The following is a 22,228-nucleotide window of genomic DNA, read 5'->3' on the forward strand; positions in this document are numbered from 1 at the left end:
GTAAAGAAAATTGAAGGGAGATTTGATAGAAGTATATAAGATTATTTAAGTTTAAATAATGTAAACAAGGAAAACAGCTTTCTTTTTATTTAAAAGTACAAAGTCTAGAGAACACACATTAAAGATTTGGGCAAGAAATACAGAGATGATGGAACGAAGAAAACACACTGAATTTACTGCCTACTTATTAAAAGAATAACAAATGAATAACTTTAAATAAAATTCAATGTTTGATGGGTATGTTAGAAATAAACCTTTAGGGCTGCCAGCATACAATGGGGTAATTGTATGCATTGCTCCACAGAGAGCCAGCATTGAGTCAATAGACCGAATGACCCCCATCTGTGCCATGCATAACTCCGTGTCTCCATCACTCAATGTAGTCCTGAAACCCACTGACTAAAAGTTTTTGATATTTTCTCCAGGCTATTTGGTTAAGCGGAATCGCTACCAGTTACCATAGAAATAATTTGGTAAATTTCCATACTGGTTCATCAATAGTGTATCCTGCTTTATTAAAGAAGATAATAGCAATATTTGTGCCTATGCTGGTACTGTAATAATAACGTTGTAATTATAGTGCAAAGTAAATCTGTGATTTTATGAGAACTGCATTATTGAACAGAAAATTGAAGAACCATTCTCGTCTAAGTAGGTATATTTTTGTTTCTAAACAGACGTGGTGTTCTTCACCTTCATGAAAGTGCCGGGATCCATGATATTGGCAAACCCAGGTGGCAGCTAACCTGCTGCTTATTTGTGGTTATTGTCATCCTTTATTTCAGTCTCTGGAAGGGAGTTCGAACTTCTGGCAAGGTGATTCTACTATTCTCTTACAGATTTTTTTAATCAACCTGTTTAGAAAAGTTATGACATATCTCTGGAGCAGAAAAAACTTGAATCCAGGTCTCCTGAACCAGAGGTAGAGGCACTATCACTGTGCCACAAGAGGCCCCATCTATTCTCATATATTCTAACAACAGTGAGCAGAACCGACAATCAGATTTAACTGTAAAATCGAATGTAGAAAAGCAGTTCTACCAGCGTAAAACAAACCAAGAAAAGGTTTTAACCTGTATATATTTAATTTCAAAATAAAAACCATCATGCTTTTATTTAAATAATCAAAACTGTTTACTTAAAGTATGAAGTCCGCAGTCTTAATATTTGTTTTTACTATGGAGGCTGGAATCCAGCTCAGAGGCATTTTTTCCAATTTTTTAATAAAGTTCAATCAAAATTAGACAAGACTTCATTGTTTACCAAAAGAGAGATTGCTATCTTCAACAAGTGAATGGTTAATGTCATTAATGTAATTAATATTAGCATAGACTAACTTTGGGATTGCTTCTCAGAATAAGGTATGTTGATTATTAAAAGTTGGTGGTATTAAATTCTGTCCTTGACTTTCTGCTTTGCTATTTGAAAGATGATTAATTTTACTCTTGGATCAGGTGATCCCGAACCTCATTAAATGGTGGCATGACCCAAAGAGGAACGATGGAACGCAGTATTTTGGATCCTATAATTACACTGAAAGTCACATTGAGATGTCACTTAGCGAGATGAAGCTGAAAGTTAACTGTTTTTTAATGCATTATCATTTACAGTAAATAACATTTATACTAAATCTCAACACTTTTGACTTAATGTCAGACTCGCTCCCCAAAAGAAAGAAAACAATATAAGACAATATATTCTCCCTGTGAGAAGATTACATGTTCACTTTTCTAATCAATTCTTTACTGGGTTCTAACTTAGTATCTTAAGAAGATTTTAGTCCCAGCTTGTTAGGATGAATAAAGCTTTCCTGGATGGAATGAAGAATTTCCCTCTTCTTTAGTTCAGTATATGGGCTGAAAGCCAATGGCTTAACCTATCAAGGCAATTGGCCAGTAGGCCCATGAATAAAATCAGCCACTTACCGGATATGATCACTAGACTCTACCTTCTTCTGCTTTTAAATGCATAGAGCCGTCTCAACATAATCGATGAAATCAGGACCTCATTTGACCCTTTTCATGAATAATAATTGGAAAAGAATAACAGGAAATGCTGGAAATACACAACAATTCAGGTAGCGTTTGTGAAGAGGAAAACAGAGTTAATGTTTCATGTCTGTTGACTTTTGAAGGTCACCGATTCAAAATATTGATTTGTTTTTCTCTCCACAGATGCTGCCTGACCTGCTAAGCTTTTCTAGCATTGTTTCTATTTCAGATTTCCAGCATCTGCAGTACTTTGTTTCTGCATAACTGTGAAAATATTGGATTCTAACCTCCCTTGCTCAAAGAATGCTTTAACATATGTGAGCTGATACTATGTTAGACTATTTCGCAGGTATCCCTCTCTACCATCTAAAACAGGCTATAGAGCCTTAACAAAGGGACAAGTGCCTATTTTTACCTCCTGCTCAGAAATTAGACATTGCATGTTAGAACAGAGAATGAGCCTGCTTGCCTCTGTCTTCTTTAATGGCCAGTATCAAAAGGCTAACCATAAGCAATAAGATATAGAAGGACAATTAGGCCATTTGGCCCATTGAATCTTCTCCACCATTTTATCATGGCTGATATGTTACTTAACCCCATTCTCCTGCCTTCTCCCCATTATTCTTGACCCCCTTACCAATCAAGAACCTATCTCTGTCTTAAATACACTCAATGACATGGCCTCCACAGACCTGTACGGCAATGTTTTCCACAGATTCACCAGCTGAAGAAATTCCTCCTCATCTCAGTTCTGAAGGATCATACCTTCAATCTGAGGCTGTGCCCTACTGTAATAGTTTCTCTTATTAGTGGAAATATCTTCTCTGCGTCCACCGTAACCATGCTTCTCAGTATTCTGTAAGTTTCAAGCAGACCCTCCCTCATCCTTCTAAAATCCATCAAGCACAGACCCAGAGTCCTTAACCGTTGCTCATATGACAAGCCCTTCATTCCCGGGATCATTCTTGTAAGCCTCCTCTGGACTTTCTCCAATGCAAGCACATCTTTCCGTAGAGATATGGGCCCCAAAACTGCTCACAATATTCCAAATGCAGTCTAACCAGAGAACTATACACTCTGCAGTATATCTCTGCTCTTGTATTCTAGCCCTCTTGAAATGAATGCTAACATTGCATTTGCCTTCCCAATTATCAACTGAACCTGCATGTTAACCTTAAGATAATCCTATACTAGGACTCCCAAGTCCCTTTGTACCTCAGATTTCCAAAGCCTTTCCTCTTTAGAAAATAGTCCATGCCTCTATTCTTCCTACCAAAGTGCAAAACTTTCCAAATTATATTCCATCTGCCACTTCTTTGCCCAGTCTCCTAGCCTGTCTAATTCCTTCCACAGCCTCCTGACTTCCTCAACACTATCTATCACCCCACCTATCTTTGTCTCATCTGCAAACTTAGCAACAATGTTCTCAGTTCCTTTATCCAGATCACTAATGTATAGTGTGAATAGTTGTGGTCCCAACACTTGACACCCTGCAGAACTCCACTAGTCACCAGCTGCCATCCTGAAAAATTATCCTACTCCCTGCCTTCTGCCAGTCAACCAATCCTCCAAACATACCAGTACCTTGCCCCTAACACCATGACTGTTATCTTATTTAGCAATCTCCTGTGCAGCACTTTCTGAAAGGCCTTTTGGAAATCCAAATAAATGATATCTACTTGCTTTCCTTTGTCTAACTTACTTGTTACCTCCTCAAAGAATTCTAATAGATTCATCAAGCATGACATTCCCTTGACAAAACCTTGCTGACTCAGCTGTATTTTACCATGCACGTCCAAGTACTCTGCAATCTCATTCTTTACATTAGACTTTAAAATCTTACCAACAACTGAGATTAGGCTAACAAGTCTGTAGCTTCCTGTCTTCTGCCTCCTTCCTTTCTTAAACATTGGCCATTTTCAGTTCTCTGGGACCCTGCTGACTTCAGCGATTCCTGAAAGATCACCACCCCAGTACCCCTACAATCTCCTCAGCTGTCTCATTTCAGAACTTTGTGGGGTGTAGTCCAACTGATCCAGGTGATTTTTCCACCTTCAGATTTTTCAGCTTCCTCAGCAGCTTCTCCTTAGTGATGGCCACTACACTCACCTCTGTCCCCTGACTCTCTCAAAGTTCTGGTATGCTCCTGGTGTCTTTCACTGTGAAAACTGATGCAAAGGACCTATTCACTTACTCTGCCATTTCTTTGTTCACCTTTACTACTTCTGCAGCCTTATTTTCCAGGGGTCCAATGCCTGCCTCTCTCTTACCTATGAGATACTAAAAAAATTCTTGCAACCTTCATTTATATTACAAGCTAGCTTACTCTCATATTTAATCTTCTCCACCTTCTTATTGCTTTTTTAAGGTAACTCCTTTCCTGGTTTTCAAAGGCTTTCAATCCTCTGGGTTCCCACTAATTTTCACGACAATGTATGCTTTTTCTTTTGCTTTTATGCTGTCCCTGACTTCCCTTGTCAGCATAGTTGCCTCATCCACCCCTTAGCATGTTTCTTCTTCCTTGGGATAAACTTCGAGTATGCCTCCCAGATTAGCCCCAGAATCCCCTGCCATTGCTGCTCCACTGTCCTCCCTGTTCGGCTCCCTTCCTATCAATTCTGACCAGCTGCTCCTTCAGGACCAGAACAAGATGGTGGCAGGGTAATTCGTTCCATTCAGAGCTCCACTCTGCTCACCAGTTGCCTTTCTCGTTCTTTCTTTGTCCTTTTTTTTTCTCCATTCTTCTCTCTTCCTCTGTCGTAATTCTATCCCCCCTCACACCTTTTAACTACCTACTTAAGGAATCAGGAAGGAGCCGGGCCACGACCAGCAACCATGCAGCAGGAGCTAAACGTGCGGGTTGTGGCCTGCAGTGATGATGGGTCGAGCGTGGGCCAGAGTGACAGCAGCGGATCAAGAACGGGCCAGCGAGAGCGAACTGGTGGGGCAGCGGCGGTGAGATCGGGCCAGTGAGGCATCTGCGGTGAGAGCAAGCTGGTGAGGCAGTCGAGAGCAGGCCGGTGAGGCAGTGGTGGCGAGATTGGGTCAGTGAGGCAGCCTAGAATGGATGCTGACAGCAGCATAGTGTGGGCCGGAAAGCCCTGAGTGGGACTGTGGCAGTGGAAAGGAAAGTTGGACTGTCTTAAGTTAGTAGGAACTGCTGATGCTGGAGAATCTGAGATAACAAGTTGTAGAGCTGGATGAACACAGCAGGCCAAGCAGCATCAGAGGAGCAGGAAAGCTGACGTTTCGGGTCTAGACCCTTCTTCAGAAAAGAAAAAGAAGGGTCCAGACCCGAAACGTCAGCTCTCTTAAGTTATCTTTTTTTTTCCTTATCTTATTTTAAGTTAATGTGAATGGCACCATGTATGTATGGTGAAGGTACAAACTTTTCACTGTATTTTTACATTGAATACACATGACAATAAATTATTCAATTCAATTCATGTCTTTGTAGTTATTTTTACTCGATTGTAATACAGTTACAACTGATTTTAGCTTCTCCCACTCAAACATATTATGGTCACTGTCCCCTCAGAGTTCCTTCACCTTAAGCTCCCAAATCAAGTCTCCCTAATCAACACCAAATCAAGAATTGCCTGTTCCCTAGTGGGGTCTACCACAAGCTGTTCCAAAAACTATCTCATAGACATTTCACAAATTCCTTTTCTTGAGATCCACTACCAACTGATTTTCCAAGTCCTCCTGCATATTGAAGTCCCCCATGATTATTGTAGTAGTGACTTTCTTACATGCCTTTTCTATCTCCTGATGTATTTTCTTCTCCACATCCTAACTAGAAAGCCTGAACAAAATTCTCATCAGGGTCTTTTCTCGTTTGTGGTTCCCCCAGTCTACCCACAACAGATTCTAATCCTTCCAACTCTATCACTTCTTGCTAACTGAAGAAAAATGCAGTTTTAAAAGTTGTTAAACCAGAGCCAGGGTGAGTAAAATTGTCCAAAGACTTACCTTTAGGCTATTGCCAGTTCAGCAAGTTCACCAGAATTTGTCTATTTAGGAGCTGTCTAAAGGCACTGGCAGCTTGACAACCATTAATTTATTTCAGTGCGGGCTGCATTTGATCTTGGGATATGAGGAGGAAAGAACGTATACACACCCATTGTACAACTTGGTCTGTACTCTTTGTGAGAATCTGTATTTATAACTAATTCTGAAATAATTTTGCCACCACTAAGTAGTATTTTATGTATATGTGTCATGGGAAATGAAATTATAGAAAATGCAGAAACCATGCTATTATTAGATGTAATCAAGATGGCCAACTCTGTAGCTATGTTCATATTCAATATCTTTATATATACTTGTAAAATTACTTGTAATTTTTTGAGAATTTTGTGCTTATTAATTGAAGGAGTAACTAATCTAATACTGGTATTGAATTTACTCATATTTTAAATGCTTTACAGCTTCAATATATATAAAATCCAGCTTAAAGAAAATCAAAAAAGCATGTAAAAATATTAAAAAGCCATTTGTTTTCCATTAATACATAACAGGTTGTCTGGATTACTGCCACTATGCCATATATCGTTCTTACTATCTTACTGCTTCGTGGAGTTACTCTCCCTGGAGCGATTGATGGAATCAAAGCATATCTCAGTGTGGACTTCTTACGCCTCCGTAAAGCCTCAGTAAGTCTTTAGGACCAGAGTCTCAACACTTGCATGATGCATAGTTATAATATAGGCATTGATCTTTTCCTTTGTCTAAATATGGATGCACATTATTTATTGTGTATATTGCAATAAACATATATGATATTAAAGTGCCAAAACTTAGCTTCATGTACGTTTTAACAACCTGTTTGATGAAAGAGAAAGCAATTAGAAAATTGGGGAGAAGAAAACAAAATCTAAATATCTGCAGATAAATATACCAAATTCTTTTGAATAAAACAGGTGAAGTATGGTAAATGCAGTGGATTGGAAATATAAACCGAAACAGCATTTATTGTGTCAGCAGACAAGTTAATGTTTCACCAATGAGTCTATCTTCCAAATAAAATCATTCTAAATTTATTTTGTTGCAAAGTGACTGTAAACTTACAATATATTTACATTAAATGTTTTTATCTAACAATATTCATGGCAGTTCACAGGATTTTGCTCTGGATCATCCTCAGTTTATATTCTCAAAATAATAGAAGTGAATGCTTCTAGCAATCTTTAACTATTTGTTAATAGCATCAATTTGTATATTAAGTACCAGGGGTTGCAAAATTATGCACCTTAAAGCCTTTTTATTTCATTGTGGGTGTCATGCAAAATGATGTCCTCTCTGTGAAAACACAATTCTGGTAATGAAACAAACCAGACATAATTTTGGTCACAGCATTAATGCATGTGCTGGGAATCTCCATTAGAAGTATGCAGAGTTGGTAAATCATGGACTTAATCAGATATAGTTGATTTGACACTAGACCTGTTGTTTTGGAGCTCAATGCTCAGCTAATTTCTTCCCTTAACATCACACAGCTAAATATGTGCAGCATGAACCTCACTCCACTATTGGTATTAAAAGAATCATCAATTACTTTCATGTTTATTGCTAATTACTTTCAACTGGTATTGCTGCAATTGCAGAAGAAACTGTTGGTTTCTGCGATTCATTGATGGTGTATAATTCTGCAGGGAGTATGCAGCATACAGCAAAGAACTTGGTTCTAGCTTCAACAATTCTGCACAAACTAGTTGCTCTCAGTCATGTGTGCATTCATATGCATTCACTTTGGATTATAACATTTCAGGGAAACGGGAGAGCAGGAACTCAGAGCAAATAAAGTTTATGGAAGAAGAAGAGGTAAATATCTCTAAGCAGGAGATTATGTACACCCAGTGTGTTCAGGGAGCAATTGTCCATTCTCAATCTCAGCAAAGAGTGGTGTATCAAGCATATCCATTTTAACAAGGATATCCATGCAGAAATTTTCTATCTCTTATTGTAACAGTTGCACTCTCAGAGATCTATGGGCACAAGCTTTTGTGTTTTTTTCCTTCCAGATTAGAACAGTCGATGTCCTGAGATTTACTGGATCAGATTCTGGAGATTTATCTACCTTATGCTTTCTAAGACCTCCTGCACTTCCTCTTCTGTAACGTGAACTGTTTTCAACACATCAATATTTATTTCCCTTCATCTCTGGCGTGAATTTCTTTCTTCACAGTAAAAACCAATGAAAAATATTCATTTGGTATGTCTCCTAACACCTGAGATTCAATACATAGATGACCTTGTTAATCTTTAAGGAGCCCTATTCTCTCTCTAGTTACTCTTTTGCTCTGAAAGTATTTGTGGAATCTCTTTGGATTATCTTTAACCTTATCGCCAAGGCTCTCTCATATTCCCTCTTTGCGCTACTAATTTCCCTCTTAAGAATGCCGTTGCGCTTCAAGAGATTTATTTGATCCCAGTTGTCTCTATCTAATACATGATTTTATCTTATTCTTGACTAGAACCTCAACATCTTTATTCATCCAATGTTCCCTACTCTTACCAGCCTTACCAGAGGAATGTAATGCCTCTGAGCTCTCATTATCACACTTTTGAAAACCTCCCACTGGTCAGTCATCCCTTTACCTGTGAAAAGCATACTCCAATCCATGCTAGGTGACATCATCAGTGGAGCCTCCGATGAAGCGATGTTATCCTACTCCGCTTGGAATTTATACTGTTCGGTCTGTTATGGTTAGTACTGTCATTTCCTTACATTTTCTTGGAAATGACGGTACTCACCATAACGGACCAGACAGTATAAATTCCACATTGGGAAGCATGAAATGTGACAGAGCAGGCCTTTGGAATGCCAAAACAACATTTCTGCCACCTGGACCACATTGGAGGAGCCACGCAATGCTCAGCTTATTGTGTACTGTGACTCATGGTAGTCCACTGCATGTGTACAACGTGAGGAACGTCGTTTATCACCAGCTATGTGTCAGTCAGCTGAAGATACGGGCAAAGAGCCAGTGGAAGAAGGGAGGAGGGAGCAGACAGAGCTGATTTCTATCAAGGCTGTCCTTAATTGGCTCAGCCGGCTGCAATACCAGTCAATGCAACCAAATTCCCACTTTGCTGACAGTTCCAAATTTTACCTTTTCTCAGTTACTGACAATCACCGTATCTTCTTGGATACAATGTTAAAGTTAAAAAATGTTCACTCGTTCTTGGGTTAGTTAGTATTCTTATGGGATCACCCCCATTTCCATTATGTAAAGGATGGGCAACAAGTGCAAAGCTCTACTGAAACCAAGTAGGTGTAAGATATCATCTTTACGTTGACTACAGATTTTCAGACAGCTCTGTCAATGCACTAAACATACTAGAAATAGTGAGTAATATAGGGCTAAAAAGAATGAAGAAATTAACATAATTAGTATCAGCAGTGAAAAAGTCACTGCAGAAGTTTGAATATTTAAAGTCTGGCAAATTTCTTAACTTTATGGCCTACCTCCTATGGTTCTAAAAGAGATATGCACAGAGCTTGTGGATGTATTGGCTTTGATTTTCTAAAATTCCATAGATAATACAATGATCCCAGCAGGTTGAAAGTTAGGAAAAGTTAGCTTTTTAAGGAGGAAGGGAGAGAGAAAACAGGGAACTGCGGTACTGTCATCAATCATCAAAAAATTGCAGGAATCTACAAATAAATGAATAATGCCCTTAGAAAATCAGCAAATGATAGGATAGAGTCAACATGGTGTTGTGAAATGGAAATCATGTTTTACAATGCATTAGTGTGTTGAGAATTGTAATGAATAGAGTAGATGAAGGGAATCAGTACATGCCTTACACCTGAATTACCAAAAGGCATTGGGTAACGTGCCACATAAAATTTGCAAGGTGAAAGCTTATGGGGTTGGGGATAATATATTATTGTTATTATTGTTATTATTATTGTTATTATCTCAGACCGGATCATTCAGATTATAATATGATCTCAGTAGGGGGCAGTGCCCTTTTTTTAAAAGTAGCGAAAGTATGCAATTCCTGGTACTGATGAAGTGAACAAAGTCATGAAATTCCACTGTTTTGAACAAGCAACTATAAACTTTACTATGTAAAATTAGTACAGTACATACAGCTTATATTCTAAGATCGAGAATTAACATAAAATAGATGGATAACAGACAAATTGTAATCAAACACCCAACACAACACATCAAATCACAAAATGCAGTCAAGAAAAGTTCCACGGATTTCTGAGCAACCATCCCACACATTAGTAACACTGAGGGTCAACAGATCTCATTAAAACTTTACAAGGGATTCCAATTCCATGCTTTTGTGTTCAAAATTATAAACAATTTTGACAGGGTAAGAAAAGATATTCTGTTTCCATTGGTTGGTATGTTGGTCACAATTGTAAGATTGTCAGCAAGAGAACCAGGACTGAGAAGGGGAGAAACGTCTTTACTCAGAGACTTGTCACGATTTGGAATACACTGCCTGGGAGATTGGAGGAAGAAGATTCCATAGGAGGTTTCAAAAGGGAGTTGGATATTTATTTGAAAATGATGAAGTTGTAGGTCTATGGAGATAGGGCTGGAGAGTGGGACTAGCTGGGTAGCTCTTTCAGGAGCCAGTACAGACATGATGGATCAAATGGCCTCCTCCTGTAAAATTCTATGATTCTATGATATTGTCACCGGAATTCTCTGATCTATATTCTTGCTCAGCAGCATGGAGCAAATGTTGCTTATGCGCTACTTTCACCCCACTCACTGTTGCAATGACCAATTAATGACTCGTAGATTTCTTCCATGCTCCAATGCTTAACTGTATCTAATGGTTCCCAGGATTTCTCTTGAGTTTTAATTGATTGGAGTGATAAACAGTTCCAGGGACCAATTCCTAAACAACTACATAGAGTCAGTGCCCTTCTGTCACCTTCTCAGCAGCGGAACTGCAAGCACTCCTGCACGTTTGTTTTGTGCCTTGAATGGAAACCTTCCACATTAAACTGGAGTTCACTTGCACATCTGTCAACTTGATCTGCTATATCCGCCTCTCCTGACGTGGCCTCCTCTACATCGGTGAGACCAAGCGGATGTTTGGAGACCGTTTTGTAGAGCAGCTGCACTCCGTTTGCTACAACACCTTCCGATTGTGCATCATTTTAACTCTCCCTCCCATTCAGTGGGCGATATGTCCATCCTGGGCCTCCTCCAGTGTCATAATGACTCCACCCACAAACTGGAGGAGTAGCACCACATATTGCGCCTCGGGAGCCTACAGCCCAATGGCCTAAACATGGATTTCAACAGTTTTAAATTCTCCTCACCTCCGGCCTCATCCCATGTCCAAACCTCCCTCTCATCCCCGCCTCCTTGACCTGACACAACCTGTCCATCTTGTCTCCCATCTATCCGCCTCTCACACCTCACTGACCAATTCCCACCACTCCCTACCTGCACTCACCTATCACCATCTCACCTACCTTCCCCAGTTCCACCCCTCCTCTCTATTTATTTCTGAGCTCCCTTACCCCTCCCCATTTCTGAAGAAGAGTCCCGACCTGAAATGTCAACTTTCCTGCTCCTCTGATGCTGCCTGGCCTGCTGTGTTCCTCCAGCTCCACACTGTGTTGCCTCTGACTCCAGCATCTCCAGCTCTTGCTATCTCAGAGCAACCACTGGAACTCTATAAATATTGGAGACAAAAAATCCTTATCACAGCATGGGTTGAGAATTGGTTAAAGGAAACAATGCCAAGTTTGGGAGTAAATGGGGCATTTTCAAATTGGCAGCCTGTAATTTGGTGGATACATAGAAACATAGGAATTAGGAGAGAAAGTAGGCAATTCAGACCTTTGAGCTTTCTCCGCTATTTAACATGGCTGATGTTATTCTGGTCTCAACTTCACTTTCCTGCCTGCTCTCCATAGCCCTTTATCCCACTTTTCATCAGAAACATATCTATTTCTTTCTTGAATCTGTTAATTGACTATGGCTGTACCACATCAAGGATAATTACTGCAGCCTCAGCTATTTACAATCTGTTTGAATAACTTAGACAAAGAGACAAACAATAATGTCCGTAAGTTTGCTGATGATACAAAGCTAGGTGAAAATGTAAGCTTTAAAGACACAAAAAGGTTACAAAGAAACTTGGGAGAGGAGTTAGATTGAGTCAGCAACAAGATGGTAGATGGAGAATAATATAGGCAAGTGTGAGGTTATTCATTTTGGCTGGTAGGATAGAAAAGCAAGATCTTTTTTAAAAGGTGTGTATTTTCAATAAACCGAAAGAATTGCGGATGCTGTAAGTCAGGAACAAAAGCAAAAGTTGCTGAAAAAGCTTAGCAGGTTGTGAAGAAAAATTCAGAGTTAACATTTCGGTTCCGGTGACCCTTCCTCAGAACTGATGGTAGCTGGGAAAACTTCGGTTTATATAAAGAAAGTAGGGAGGGGGCTGGGGTAGGGAGTAAATAATAGGATAGAGCCTAAAGAGAGAAAAGAGCAGTTGGATAGACAAAGAAGTTGATAACGATCTGGCTAAGAGGGTGAATAGTTGTTAATGGGGACTATTAGTGACTAACAATAGGTAATGTGTAATGGCAGGCTATGTGATTAGAAGACCTGGTGTGTTGGGTAGGGGGCTAGGACATGGGAGAGTTTAGGCCCTAAAATTATTGAACTCAATGTTGAGTTCAGAGGGATGCAGAGTCCCCAAGTGGAAAATGAGGTGTTGTTCTTTCAGCTTGCGTTGAGATTTGCTGGAACACTGCAGCAAGCCGGAGACGGACATGTTGGCCAGGGAACAGGGTGGTGTGTTAAAGTGGCAGGCAACAGGTAGTTCAGGGTCTTTTTGGCGAGCAGAAATTAGATGCTCTGCGAAGCAGTCACCCACACTACGTTTTGTATCCCCAGTGTAGAGGAGACCACATTGTGAGCAGCGAATGCAGTAGACGAGATTATGGGAAATGCAGGTTGAAGTGTTGCTTCACCTGGAAGCTGTGTTTGGGCCCTTGGATAGTAGAGAAGGAGGAGGTAAATGGGCAGGTGTTGCACCTTCGACAGTTGCAGGGTAAGGTTCTGTGGGGCTGCGGCAGGGTGTTGGGGGTGAAGGAAGAATGGACCAGGGTGTCACAGAGGGAACAGTCCCTGTGGAAGGCGGACAAGGGAGGGGAGGTGAATATGTGTTAGATGGTGGCATCTCGCTGGAGGTGGTGGAAATGGTGTCAGGTGATCTTCTGGATGTGGATGCTCGTAGGATGGTATGTAAGAACAAGGGGGATCCTATCACTGTTGCGGGAGGGAAGAGAAAGGGTGAGGACGGAAGGGCGGGAGATGGGTCGGACCTGGTAGAGGGCCCTATCGACAACGGAGCTGGGGAGTCCTCGGTTGAGGAAGAAGATGGACATTTCGGAGGCTCCTTTGTCAAAGTTGGCCTCAACTGAACATATGCGACAGAGACGAAGGAACTGAGAGAATGGGATGGAGTCTTTACAGGAAGCAGTATGTGAGGATGTGTAGTCCAGGTAGCTGTGGGAGTCGGTGTTTATAGTCAATATTAATGGCCAGATATCACCGGTGCTGCTTCCTTTTCTCGTCCAGACTTGGAAAAGTTCATCAATTTCACTTCCAATTTCCACCTGGCCCTCACTTTCACCTGGTCTATCTCTGACTCCTCCCTTTGCTTCCTGAAAATCTCTGTGGCCATTTCTGGGGATAGACTGGCCATTAATATCCACTATAAACCCATTGACTCCCACAGCTACCTGGACTATACATCCTCACACCCTGCTTCCTGTTGAGTTTCAACTTACTGCATCTTCACCTGTGAAGCTGCACCTTACTAGAAAAAATAGAGAGTATTCCATTACACTAATGAATTGTGCCATGTAGATGCTGGATAGGCTTTGGGGAGACAGGAGACAAGTTACTTGCTGCAGAACTTCCGGCCTCTGGCCTACTCTTATGGCTACAGGTATTTATAGAATTGGTAAAGCTCGGTTTCTGGCCAGTTGTAACTCCCACGATGTTGATAGTAGAAGACTGTGTGACGGCAAGGACATTGGATGTCAAGGGGAGATTCCTCTCATTGGAGACGGTCATTGCCTGGCATTTGGGTGGCACGAATGCGACTTGGCACTTAGAAACAGAACCTTGAATATTGTCTAGGTCTTGCTGCCTATGGATATAAAGTCTGAAGACTCAAAAATGGCACTGAACATTGGGCAATCACCAATGAACATCTCCACTCATAATGGCAGCAAGGTCATGATGACGCAGCTGAAGATGGTTGGACTTCGAATGCTAACCTACGGTGTTGTCCTTAGATGGAGATAATTAACCTCAAAACCTCAACCTCTGTGCTAAGCAAGCCTCCCACCAGTGAAGAATTTTCTTCATGATTCTCATAATTCAGTACCACTGGTAACTACTTTGCTTTAGGAGGATTGACTATGATTGGATAGTGCTAAATTGGGTGGGGTCTCACTGCCTGACCACGCTTCATGATGATGTAAGTCATGGGGTTTATGTGTTTATGATATTGTATTAAAATCTCTCATAATGCTTTCTTTGGCCACTGGTAGATTGATGGTTGCTTCCAGTAGGCTCCCAAACATTTCAGGAAGATTAATCAACACAAATTGTTCTCCATATTAAAATCAATTTTAGAACAATGTCTTAACGCTTGCTTCATCCACAATTCATTTCCACTTTTTAAAGAAGTTGTACACTCTGGCTTTAGCTCTGCTAGACTCTCATAATTTTACAATCTCTGCTCAGACATACAGCAAGTAATGGTTTAGTGCTGACTGCATGGTGCAGTCCTTTAAATTAGAAGGCTGTGGTGACCTACTTCAGAAATAATGGGTGTGAGTAATTTTGTATTGCAATCCATTGCTTCATTTTTGAGCTCAATTCAATGTTATAGTGTTGGGTTTTATTTGCCATCACCAACACTACTGTAGCCGCATACATTTCAACAAAGAAGTCATTTGAAACTATTGTAGACACAGTGATAGACAGTACTCTCTGAAACTCCCTCTGTAAACCTTTCCATCGCTCCCTCTTGTGTCCAAAATCCTTGTCAAAACCAATCTCTTCAGCCTTTCAATTATCTCCTGCAATGCTGCCTTTCCTGACTTCATGTCTGCCTCTTTATATCTATTTGTGAAGCACGTTGGACTGTTACTTTGCATGGATGATGTTACATTTAAGATGTGAGGAAAATGAAACTTCCAAAGGTTCAATTAAAAATATGTTGAAATTTGCAAAGCTCATCGCTTTCTAGTCACAAATTATCACTCTCTATGTGCAAAGGAAAGTTCTATAGTTGGCCACTGGTTATCCAACATAGTAGGGGAGACCCTTGGCTGAAAACTAAAACTGATTGATAACCAACATTTCACAGAAAGGAATCATCTGTTAGTCATAAATTGAGATAAAGAGGAGCAGCAAGGCCAGCTTTTCAGGAGAGAATGGAAGACCCTTTTTTATATGACTGTTCATTTTGCCAACTCAACAATAAATTGAAAAATAGTTATCACAATTCAGCTGTTGCAAGCAATTGAAAGGCATTAAAGTCATTAGCTTGTTGATTGACTTGGCAAAATGATAGGATGATAATCAGACTTTCAGCTGTTTAAACATAGATAACATATCACAACCCACAGTAAATAATCTTGAGAAGACATTCTGAGCATGTCCTTGGGTTTGAAAAGCAATTAGAATCATAGTGTTACAGCATGGAAAGAGGCCATTAGCTCACTAGATCTGCTTCAGTGTTAATCTCTATTTAATCTAATCCCGCTTTCTTGCTCATTCTCCATATCCTTGAATATTTTCATTTTACAGTTCATTGAACTTCAAAAGTAAATATGCTATATTTCAATAATGCTTTGTGATAGAAATTTTCATTTCTTAACTTTTGTTTGTATAAAAATTATTTTCTGATCCCACCTTTAATTCTGTTGGAGATAGATTTTTAATCAATCAGGGAATCGAGGATTATGAAGGCAGAAAAACAGAGTTGTTGATTAGCAGATCAGGAGTGATCTCATTGAGTGACAGAGCAGACTTGATGAGCTGCTCCTACATCCTTTAGTTTTACCTTAAAATTGTGCTTCTTTGTCACCATCAGACTAAGCAGTGGAAGGAATCTATTGCTATTTTATGATATCCTTTCATTTCTTAATGACTATTTGGTGACACTTTAATCCTCCCAACTCCCAAGATAAAAACCCAAGCGTCTCAAGTTTCATTTAATAATTGTAACCCTTCATCTCTGCACCATTCATGGTGAATGGACATATTTTCCTCATATACTTTCTAAGAAAGGTAGTCAAACTTTTATACAATCTCAAACTGGAACCTAGTTAAGGTCTCAAAAATATTTAACATTATGTTCTTCACTTTGCACTGCACTCCTCTGTATACAAAACTAAATATTCACATTGCTTTATCCACTTATCTGGACAACCAGAAAAGAAACTGGCAGCTAACAAAAGAAAGGAATCCTAAACTCGATAGGCATACAAATATTGAAAACGTAGTAAAAAGAGGAGTGGGACCAATTATGGAGCAAAAGTGGAATGTAGACTTTTTATAAATTCACTCACAGGATGTGGGCATCACTGGCTAGGCCAGCATTAATTGCCCCTCCCTAGTTGCCCTTCAGAAGAATAGTGGTGAGCTGCCTTCTTGAGTTGCTTCAGTGCATTTGGTATACCTACACTCACAATGCCACTAGGAGTTCCAGGATCATGATCCAGCAATACTGAGAAAAAGGTAATACATTTCCAAGTCTGGATGGTGAGTGGCTTGGAGGGGAACTTATGGGTGGTGGTGTTTCCACTTATCTGCTGCCCTTGTCCTTATAGATAGTAGTGGTGTGGCTTTGGAATGTGCTCTCTAAGAAGCCTTGGTGAATTTTGGCCATGCATCTTGTAGATGGAGCAGACTGGTAACTTCTGAGTATTGAGGGGAGGGACGGCTTTGTTCTGGATGCTGTCAACCTTCATGAATGTTCCTGGTGTTGCACTCATCCAGGCATGTGGGGAGTATTGCACCACATCCCTGACTTGTGCCTTGTAGGTGGATGGGCTTTGGGGAGTTAGGAGATGAGTTATTTGCTGCAAGTTTCTAAGTCTCTGACCCTGCTGTCATAGCCACAGTGCTTATATGACTAGTCCAGTTTAGTTTCTGGTCAATGGTAACCCCAAGGATGTTGATAGTGGGAGATTCAGTGTTGGTGATCATTGAATGTCAAAGGACGATGGTTAGATTCTCTCTTGTTGGAAATGGTCATTGTCCAACATTTGTGTAGCGTGAACGTTACTTGCGATTTGGCAATTCAAACCTTGACGTTATCTAGGTCTTGTTACATTTAGTTATAGTCAGCTCTTGGGAGTCATGAATCATGATGAATATTGTGCAATCATCAGTGAATATCCCACTTCTGACCTTCTGAGAGAAGGGCATTGATGAAGCAGCTGAAGCTGCTACAACAATACCCGCTGAGATCCTGGAGCTAAATGACTGACTTCTAACAACTACAACCTCACAAAATAAAAAGGTATAATTCTAAAGGGATATAGAGGCAATGGCACCTGGGTTTATATCTGTATAAATCATTGATGGTAGCAGGACATATTGAGAACATTGTTTATAAGCTATAAAGCTTATTATACAGTAGTTTTAGAAGTGGTCTGTTTTACCTATAATTTGTTGGTACCTAAATAGACTATGACCATTTGATTACACCCCCAAATACAAGAGTTGCTCATCCCAGAGCAGATGTCCCAAAACCTACATTACGCAGGCAACATAGCTGTCTGGACTCTTGCTGTCAGCTGCAGAGAAAAGTATCTAGCCCCCCAACCATGCAGTCCCCTACTACCACCTCATTCATATTAACTGCATCCCACTAAATTGACTTTCTATACCATAGTGCCATGGTCAGTTTTCTCATCCACTCTGCAGCCCCCACTTTCATCCCTACAGGCTGTAAGAACCTCAAACCTTTGGGACAATTGCAAAGGCCAAGGCACTAGCTTCTCTGTCTTTCGGCTCCCCTTCACTGTATCACCATCACAACTTCCTGCCCCGATAACTGATCAAAACAGAAGTCCCTAATCTACATGTGACCATCCATGCAATAAAGCATCCTGGGAAGTAACTCCCTTCCTGATACATCAAGTGTCTGCAGTTCTGCCTGCAGTTGATAAACTCTGACCCGCAGCTCCTCAAGCCACGAATACCTGCTACATTTGTTTTTTTTTCCTGGATCACAGTGCTGTCCAAGAGATCTCACTATTCGACAAATGCAACACATCACCTGCCCTGCCATCTGTGTTGTGTTTTAATTAATCAATAAACCCAGCTATCCCTAATAAGATTTATTGCTGATAATTATTACTAATCCTGACTAAGCTAGAAAAGCCTTACAACTACTAATTAATTTTCTGAGCTTTAAAAGATAAGTAACCAACTTTCTTGTGATGTCACCTTTCATATTTTACCAAATGCAGCTGAGAGGTTGGAGATGCAAGTTTTTTTTCACACAGTAAGTGGTTAAGATCTGAAAATGTGCTGTAGTGTGGCAAAGGCAGGTTCAGTCAAGGCATTTAAGCGGGCAATAGATTATTACCTGAAAAGGAACTTTGTACAGAATTACGTGGAAAGTGGGGGAATGGCATTAGGTGAAATGTCATTCGGAGAGGTGCTGCAGACCTGAAGGCTCAAATGATATTCTATGATGTAACAAATCTATTATTATGTTATTCAACTCCGCAAGCCTGCTCCACCATTCAATGATCTCATGATGACCTAAAAGACAGCTCCGTACTGATATTTTTGCCCCTACCATTCAGCAGAAAGTGTATCAATCTCAGATTTAAAGTTAATACTATATTTAGTATTAATTGATGATTTCTGAAGAGAATTACAAACTCTCACATCCTTGTACATAGAAATCCTTCCCAATTTTACTCCTAAAAGATTTGTTTCTAATCTTTTGACTATGCTACCCAGATCTAGTTATCGCAACCAGCAGAAATAGTTTTTATCTATGTTAAATGTTGCACTTAAATTCTTGAAAACATCTATCAAATCACTCCATAAGTTTCTAATTCCTGGAAATACAATTGTATAATAGCATATATTCCAGCCCAAATCTTTATGATAGTTACATGTCATCATGACATATGATGTTCCAATATAAAGATAAGCTCCTCGACTTTAGTCACTCTGTCTGTGCAGTGGTGTCTGTGTAGTCAGTCGGTTATGTGTGAGCAATGTACAGTAGCATCTGTAAGTATAAAGCACAGATTATGTGTGTTTGTCTGCAGTATTGTAGTCTTGTAAATAGTTAACTCTGTAAATGAACCTCAAGATATCTGCCTCTCTGCAGCATATGTTACACAGGTTAATGCACAGAAAATTACAAACTGCATCATGGTAGCAGTACATCAATGCTAAAAGCTGAAAAGTTTCAGCAATCTCACAGTTTTCAGCAGTTCTTTTTCTAAGACTAATCCATGTATCTGTCCTGGTTCAGAGCTGAAGTTACAACAACAACCAGGAATGACATGTTACAACCAAAATTAAAGGCTACTAACTTGTTCTGAAACACAACGAGCACCCTACTTCTCTCTCTACTTTAAAAAACATATGACAGGTAGCTGCTGAGCTAATTTAAGAAACAAGATCCTAACATGACAACTTTAAAGTAGTCCAAAAACATTATACAGCTTAAGGAGACTGAAAAAAGCACTTTCTTTATGAAAGCAACCTTACCTGTGTCCAGACATTTATTGATTCTACCATTTTCATTTTTCAAATCGATGTAAAAAGTTAAAAAGAAGCCCAAGTGATGTCATCTCTCTTATTTGGCATGAATGCCACCTATAAGCATATCTGCTACTACAAGCCTGTACATTTTAAAGGTAATCCAAAAAGTACTTTTAAAACCACAACTACAAAAAAAAGAGCGGCCAAATGGCTATTTTTAAATTCTCAGCAACAAATAAAAGTGATTGGAAGCATTTTTAAAGCCACCAAGAAATAATAAATAGAAATAGCATTGTACTGCCATGCAGATTTTTATTCTGATATTTTACAGAGCATAAAGAACACAAAAAAAATGAAAAGCAAACATGTCACCATGAATTGACAATCCATTGAAATTGTGTCAGAACTTTGGTTACTTAAAGGATGAATGAAGCTTTACTTGATGGATTAGCAGATAGCTGACAAAGAATGATAGGCATTGTAATTTCTTTATGGCTTGGAAAGTGAAGGGTTAATAAGAATGAAATCCTCCAGTGTACTGCAGTGATCCCCAACAAAACTTTCATACTTTAGAATGTCGACTGAAAGTTCAAGTCAAGGCCAAAGAATTCACAACAATCCTCAGCCAGAGGTGCTGAGTGGATGACCCATTACAGCCACCTCCAGTGGTCCCCAACATCACAGATACCAATTTTCAGCCAATTCGATTTACTTCATGTGATATCAAAAATTATTAACAGGCATTAGATAGTGCAAAGACTACGCGGTCTGCAAACATTCTCCAATAGCATCCTAGATTTGTGTTCCAGAACTTGCCTTTCCCCTAGCCATGTTCTTACATGACAGCTGCAACACTGGCCTCTACCCAACAATATGGAAAATTGCACAGCTATGTCCTGTACACAAAAAGAGGGACAAAGACAACCCAGCCATTGATCATTAGTAAAGTGATGGAAGGTTTTATCAATAATACTATCAAGCAGCACCTGCTCAGCAATAACTTGCTCAATGACACCCAGTTTGGGGTCTGCCAGAACCACTCAGCTCCTGACCTCATTACAGCCTTGGTTCAAATATAGACAAAAGGAAGAGATGTGGTGTACTATTAACGTCAGTAAGCTAGTAATCCAGACACCAGGGCTAATGCTTTGGGGACACATGGTCAAATCCTACAGTGTCAGCATGTGAAATTTAGAAGAAACCTGGAATTTAAAATTAATTGGGTGGCAAGGTGACTGAGTGGTTACCACTGATGCCTCACTGCATCAGGCAGCTGTGTTTGATTCCAGCTTCACGTTACTGTCTGTGTGGAGTTTGCACATTCTCCCCATGTCTGCATAAGGTTTATTCTGGGAGCTCCAGTTTCCTCCAACAGTCCAAAGATATGCAGGTTAGGTGGATTGGCCATGCTAAATTGCCCATAGTGTCCAGGGATGGCAGGCTAGGTGGATTAGCCACAGGAAATGCAGGGTTACAGGAATAGCATAAGAGGGGTGGCTGTGGGTGGGATGCCCTTTGGAGGGTTCGTGTAGAGTTGATTGGCTGAATGGCCTGCTTCCACACTGTAGGGATTCTATGATTCTATGAAAAGAGCTGAATTTCAGAGGTGAGGTGAGAGTGATAGACCCTGGCATCAAGACTGCGCCCAACAGAGTGCGGCATCAAGGAGTCCTAGCAAAACTGAAATCAATGGGTTTGGGGGGCAAACTGTCTGTTGCTTGGATTCATACATGACACATAGGAAGATGGTTATGCTTGATGGAGATCAGTCATCTCAGCTCCAGGACATCTCTGAAGGAGTTCCTCAGGGTAGTGTCCTAGACTGAATCACCTTCAGCTGTTTCATCAATGACGTTCTCTCCATCATAAGGTCAGAGGTGGGGATGTTTGTTGATAATTGCATAATATTCATCACTCTTCATGATTGAAAATTGGGCCCACTGTCAGAGTAATTCCTGTGTAAAACAATGGATTTTTGTTTACTTTCTGAAAGAACCTACGTAAAAGGGAAAATCATAGGTGGAGAGCTTTTTCTTCAAATAATCACCATGTTAATTGCTGTGCTAAGGAGACATTTTGCAGATACCTTAAACTGATGTTCCTAGAAAGGTGACATTTGCTTGATGACTTTGTTTGCCTCGAAAAGTTCCAATGGAAATAGATCCTGACTCTTCAATAGCACCTGTACTGACTTTCTGTTTTAAATGTCACTTGCTGATCAATATTAAATAAATCAATCTATTTGTAGCAACATTTGTTTGTTTATTGACTCCTGCATGCAGTGTTTTACTGTGCAGTGCTGTTCACACTAATCTGTTGAACGTGTATAAGCGAACGCATTCAAAAGGTATCAATTTATGCGTCCTTTCCCTGAATGCCAATAATTAAGCGTGGAGTGGCAACCTACCAAACAAATTGTACAGATGCACACTGCAACAATTTACAAAATTGCCCTTATTTTAATATTGTCTT

At 40.0% G+C, this 22,228-nt stretch overlaps 1 protein-coding gene across 1 annotated transcript in view; it reads left to right on the forward strand.

Moving 5' to 3' along the window:
- LOC109935564 (sodium-dependent dopamine transporter-like) overlaps positions 1-22,228 on the forward strand; it is a 109,221-nt gene that overhangs the window by 35,195 nt on the left and 51,798 nt on the right. The window contains exons 4-5 of the mRNA XM_048608668.1: positions 678-816; positions 6,512-6,646. Of these exons, the coding sequence (XP_048464625.1) occupies positions 678-816; positions 6,512-6,646 (274 nt within the window). The remainder of the gene's footprint in view (positions 1-677; positions 817-6,511; positions 6,647-22,228) is intronic.

Source organism: Rhincodon typus, chromosome 2 (genome assembly GCF_021869965.1).
Source record: "Rhincodon typus isolate 14 chromosome 2, sRhiTyp1.1, whole genome shotgun sequence".
Classification (NCBI taxonomy): domain Eukaryota; kingdom Metazoa; phylum Chordata; class Chondrichthyes; order Orectolobiformes; family Rhincodontidae; genus Rhincodon; species Rhincodon typus.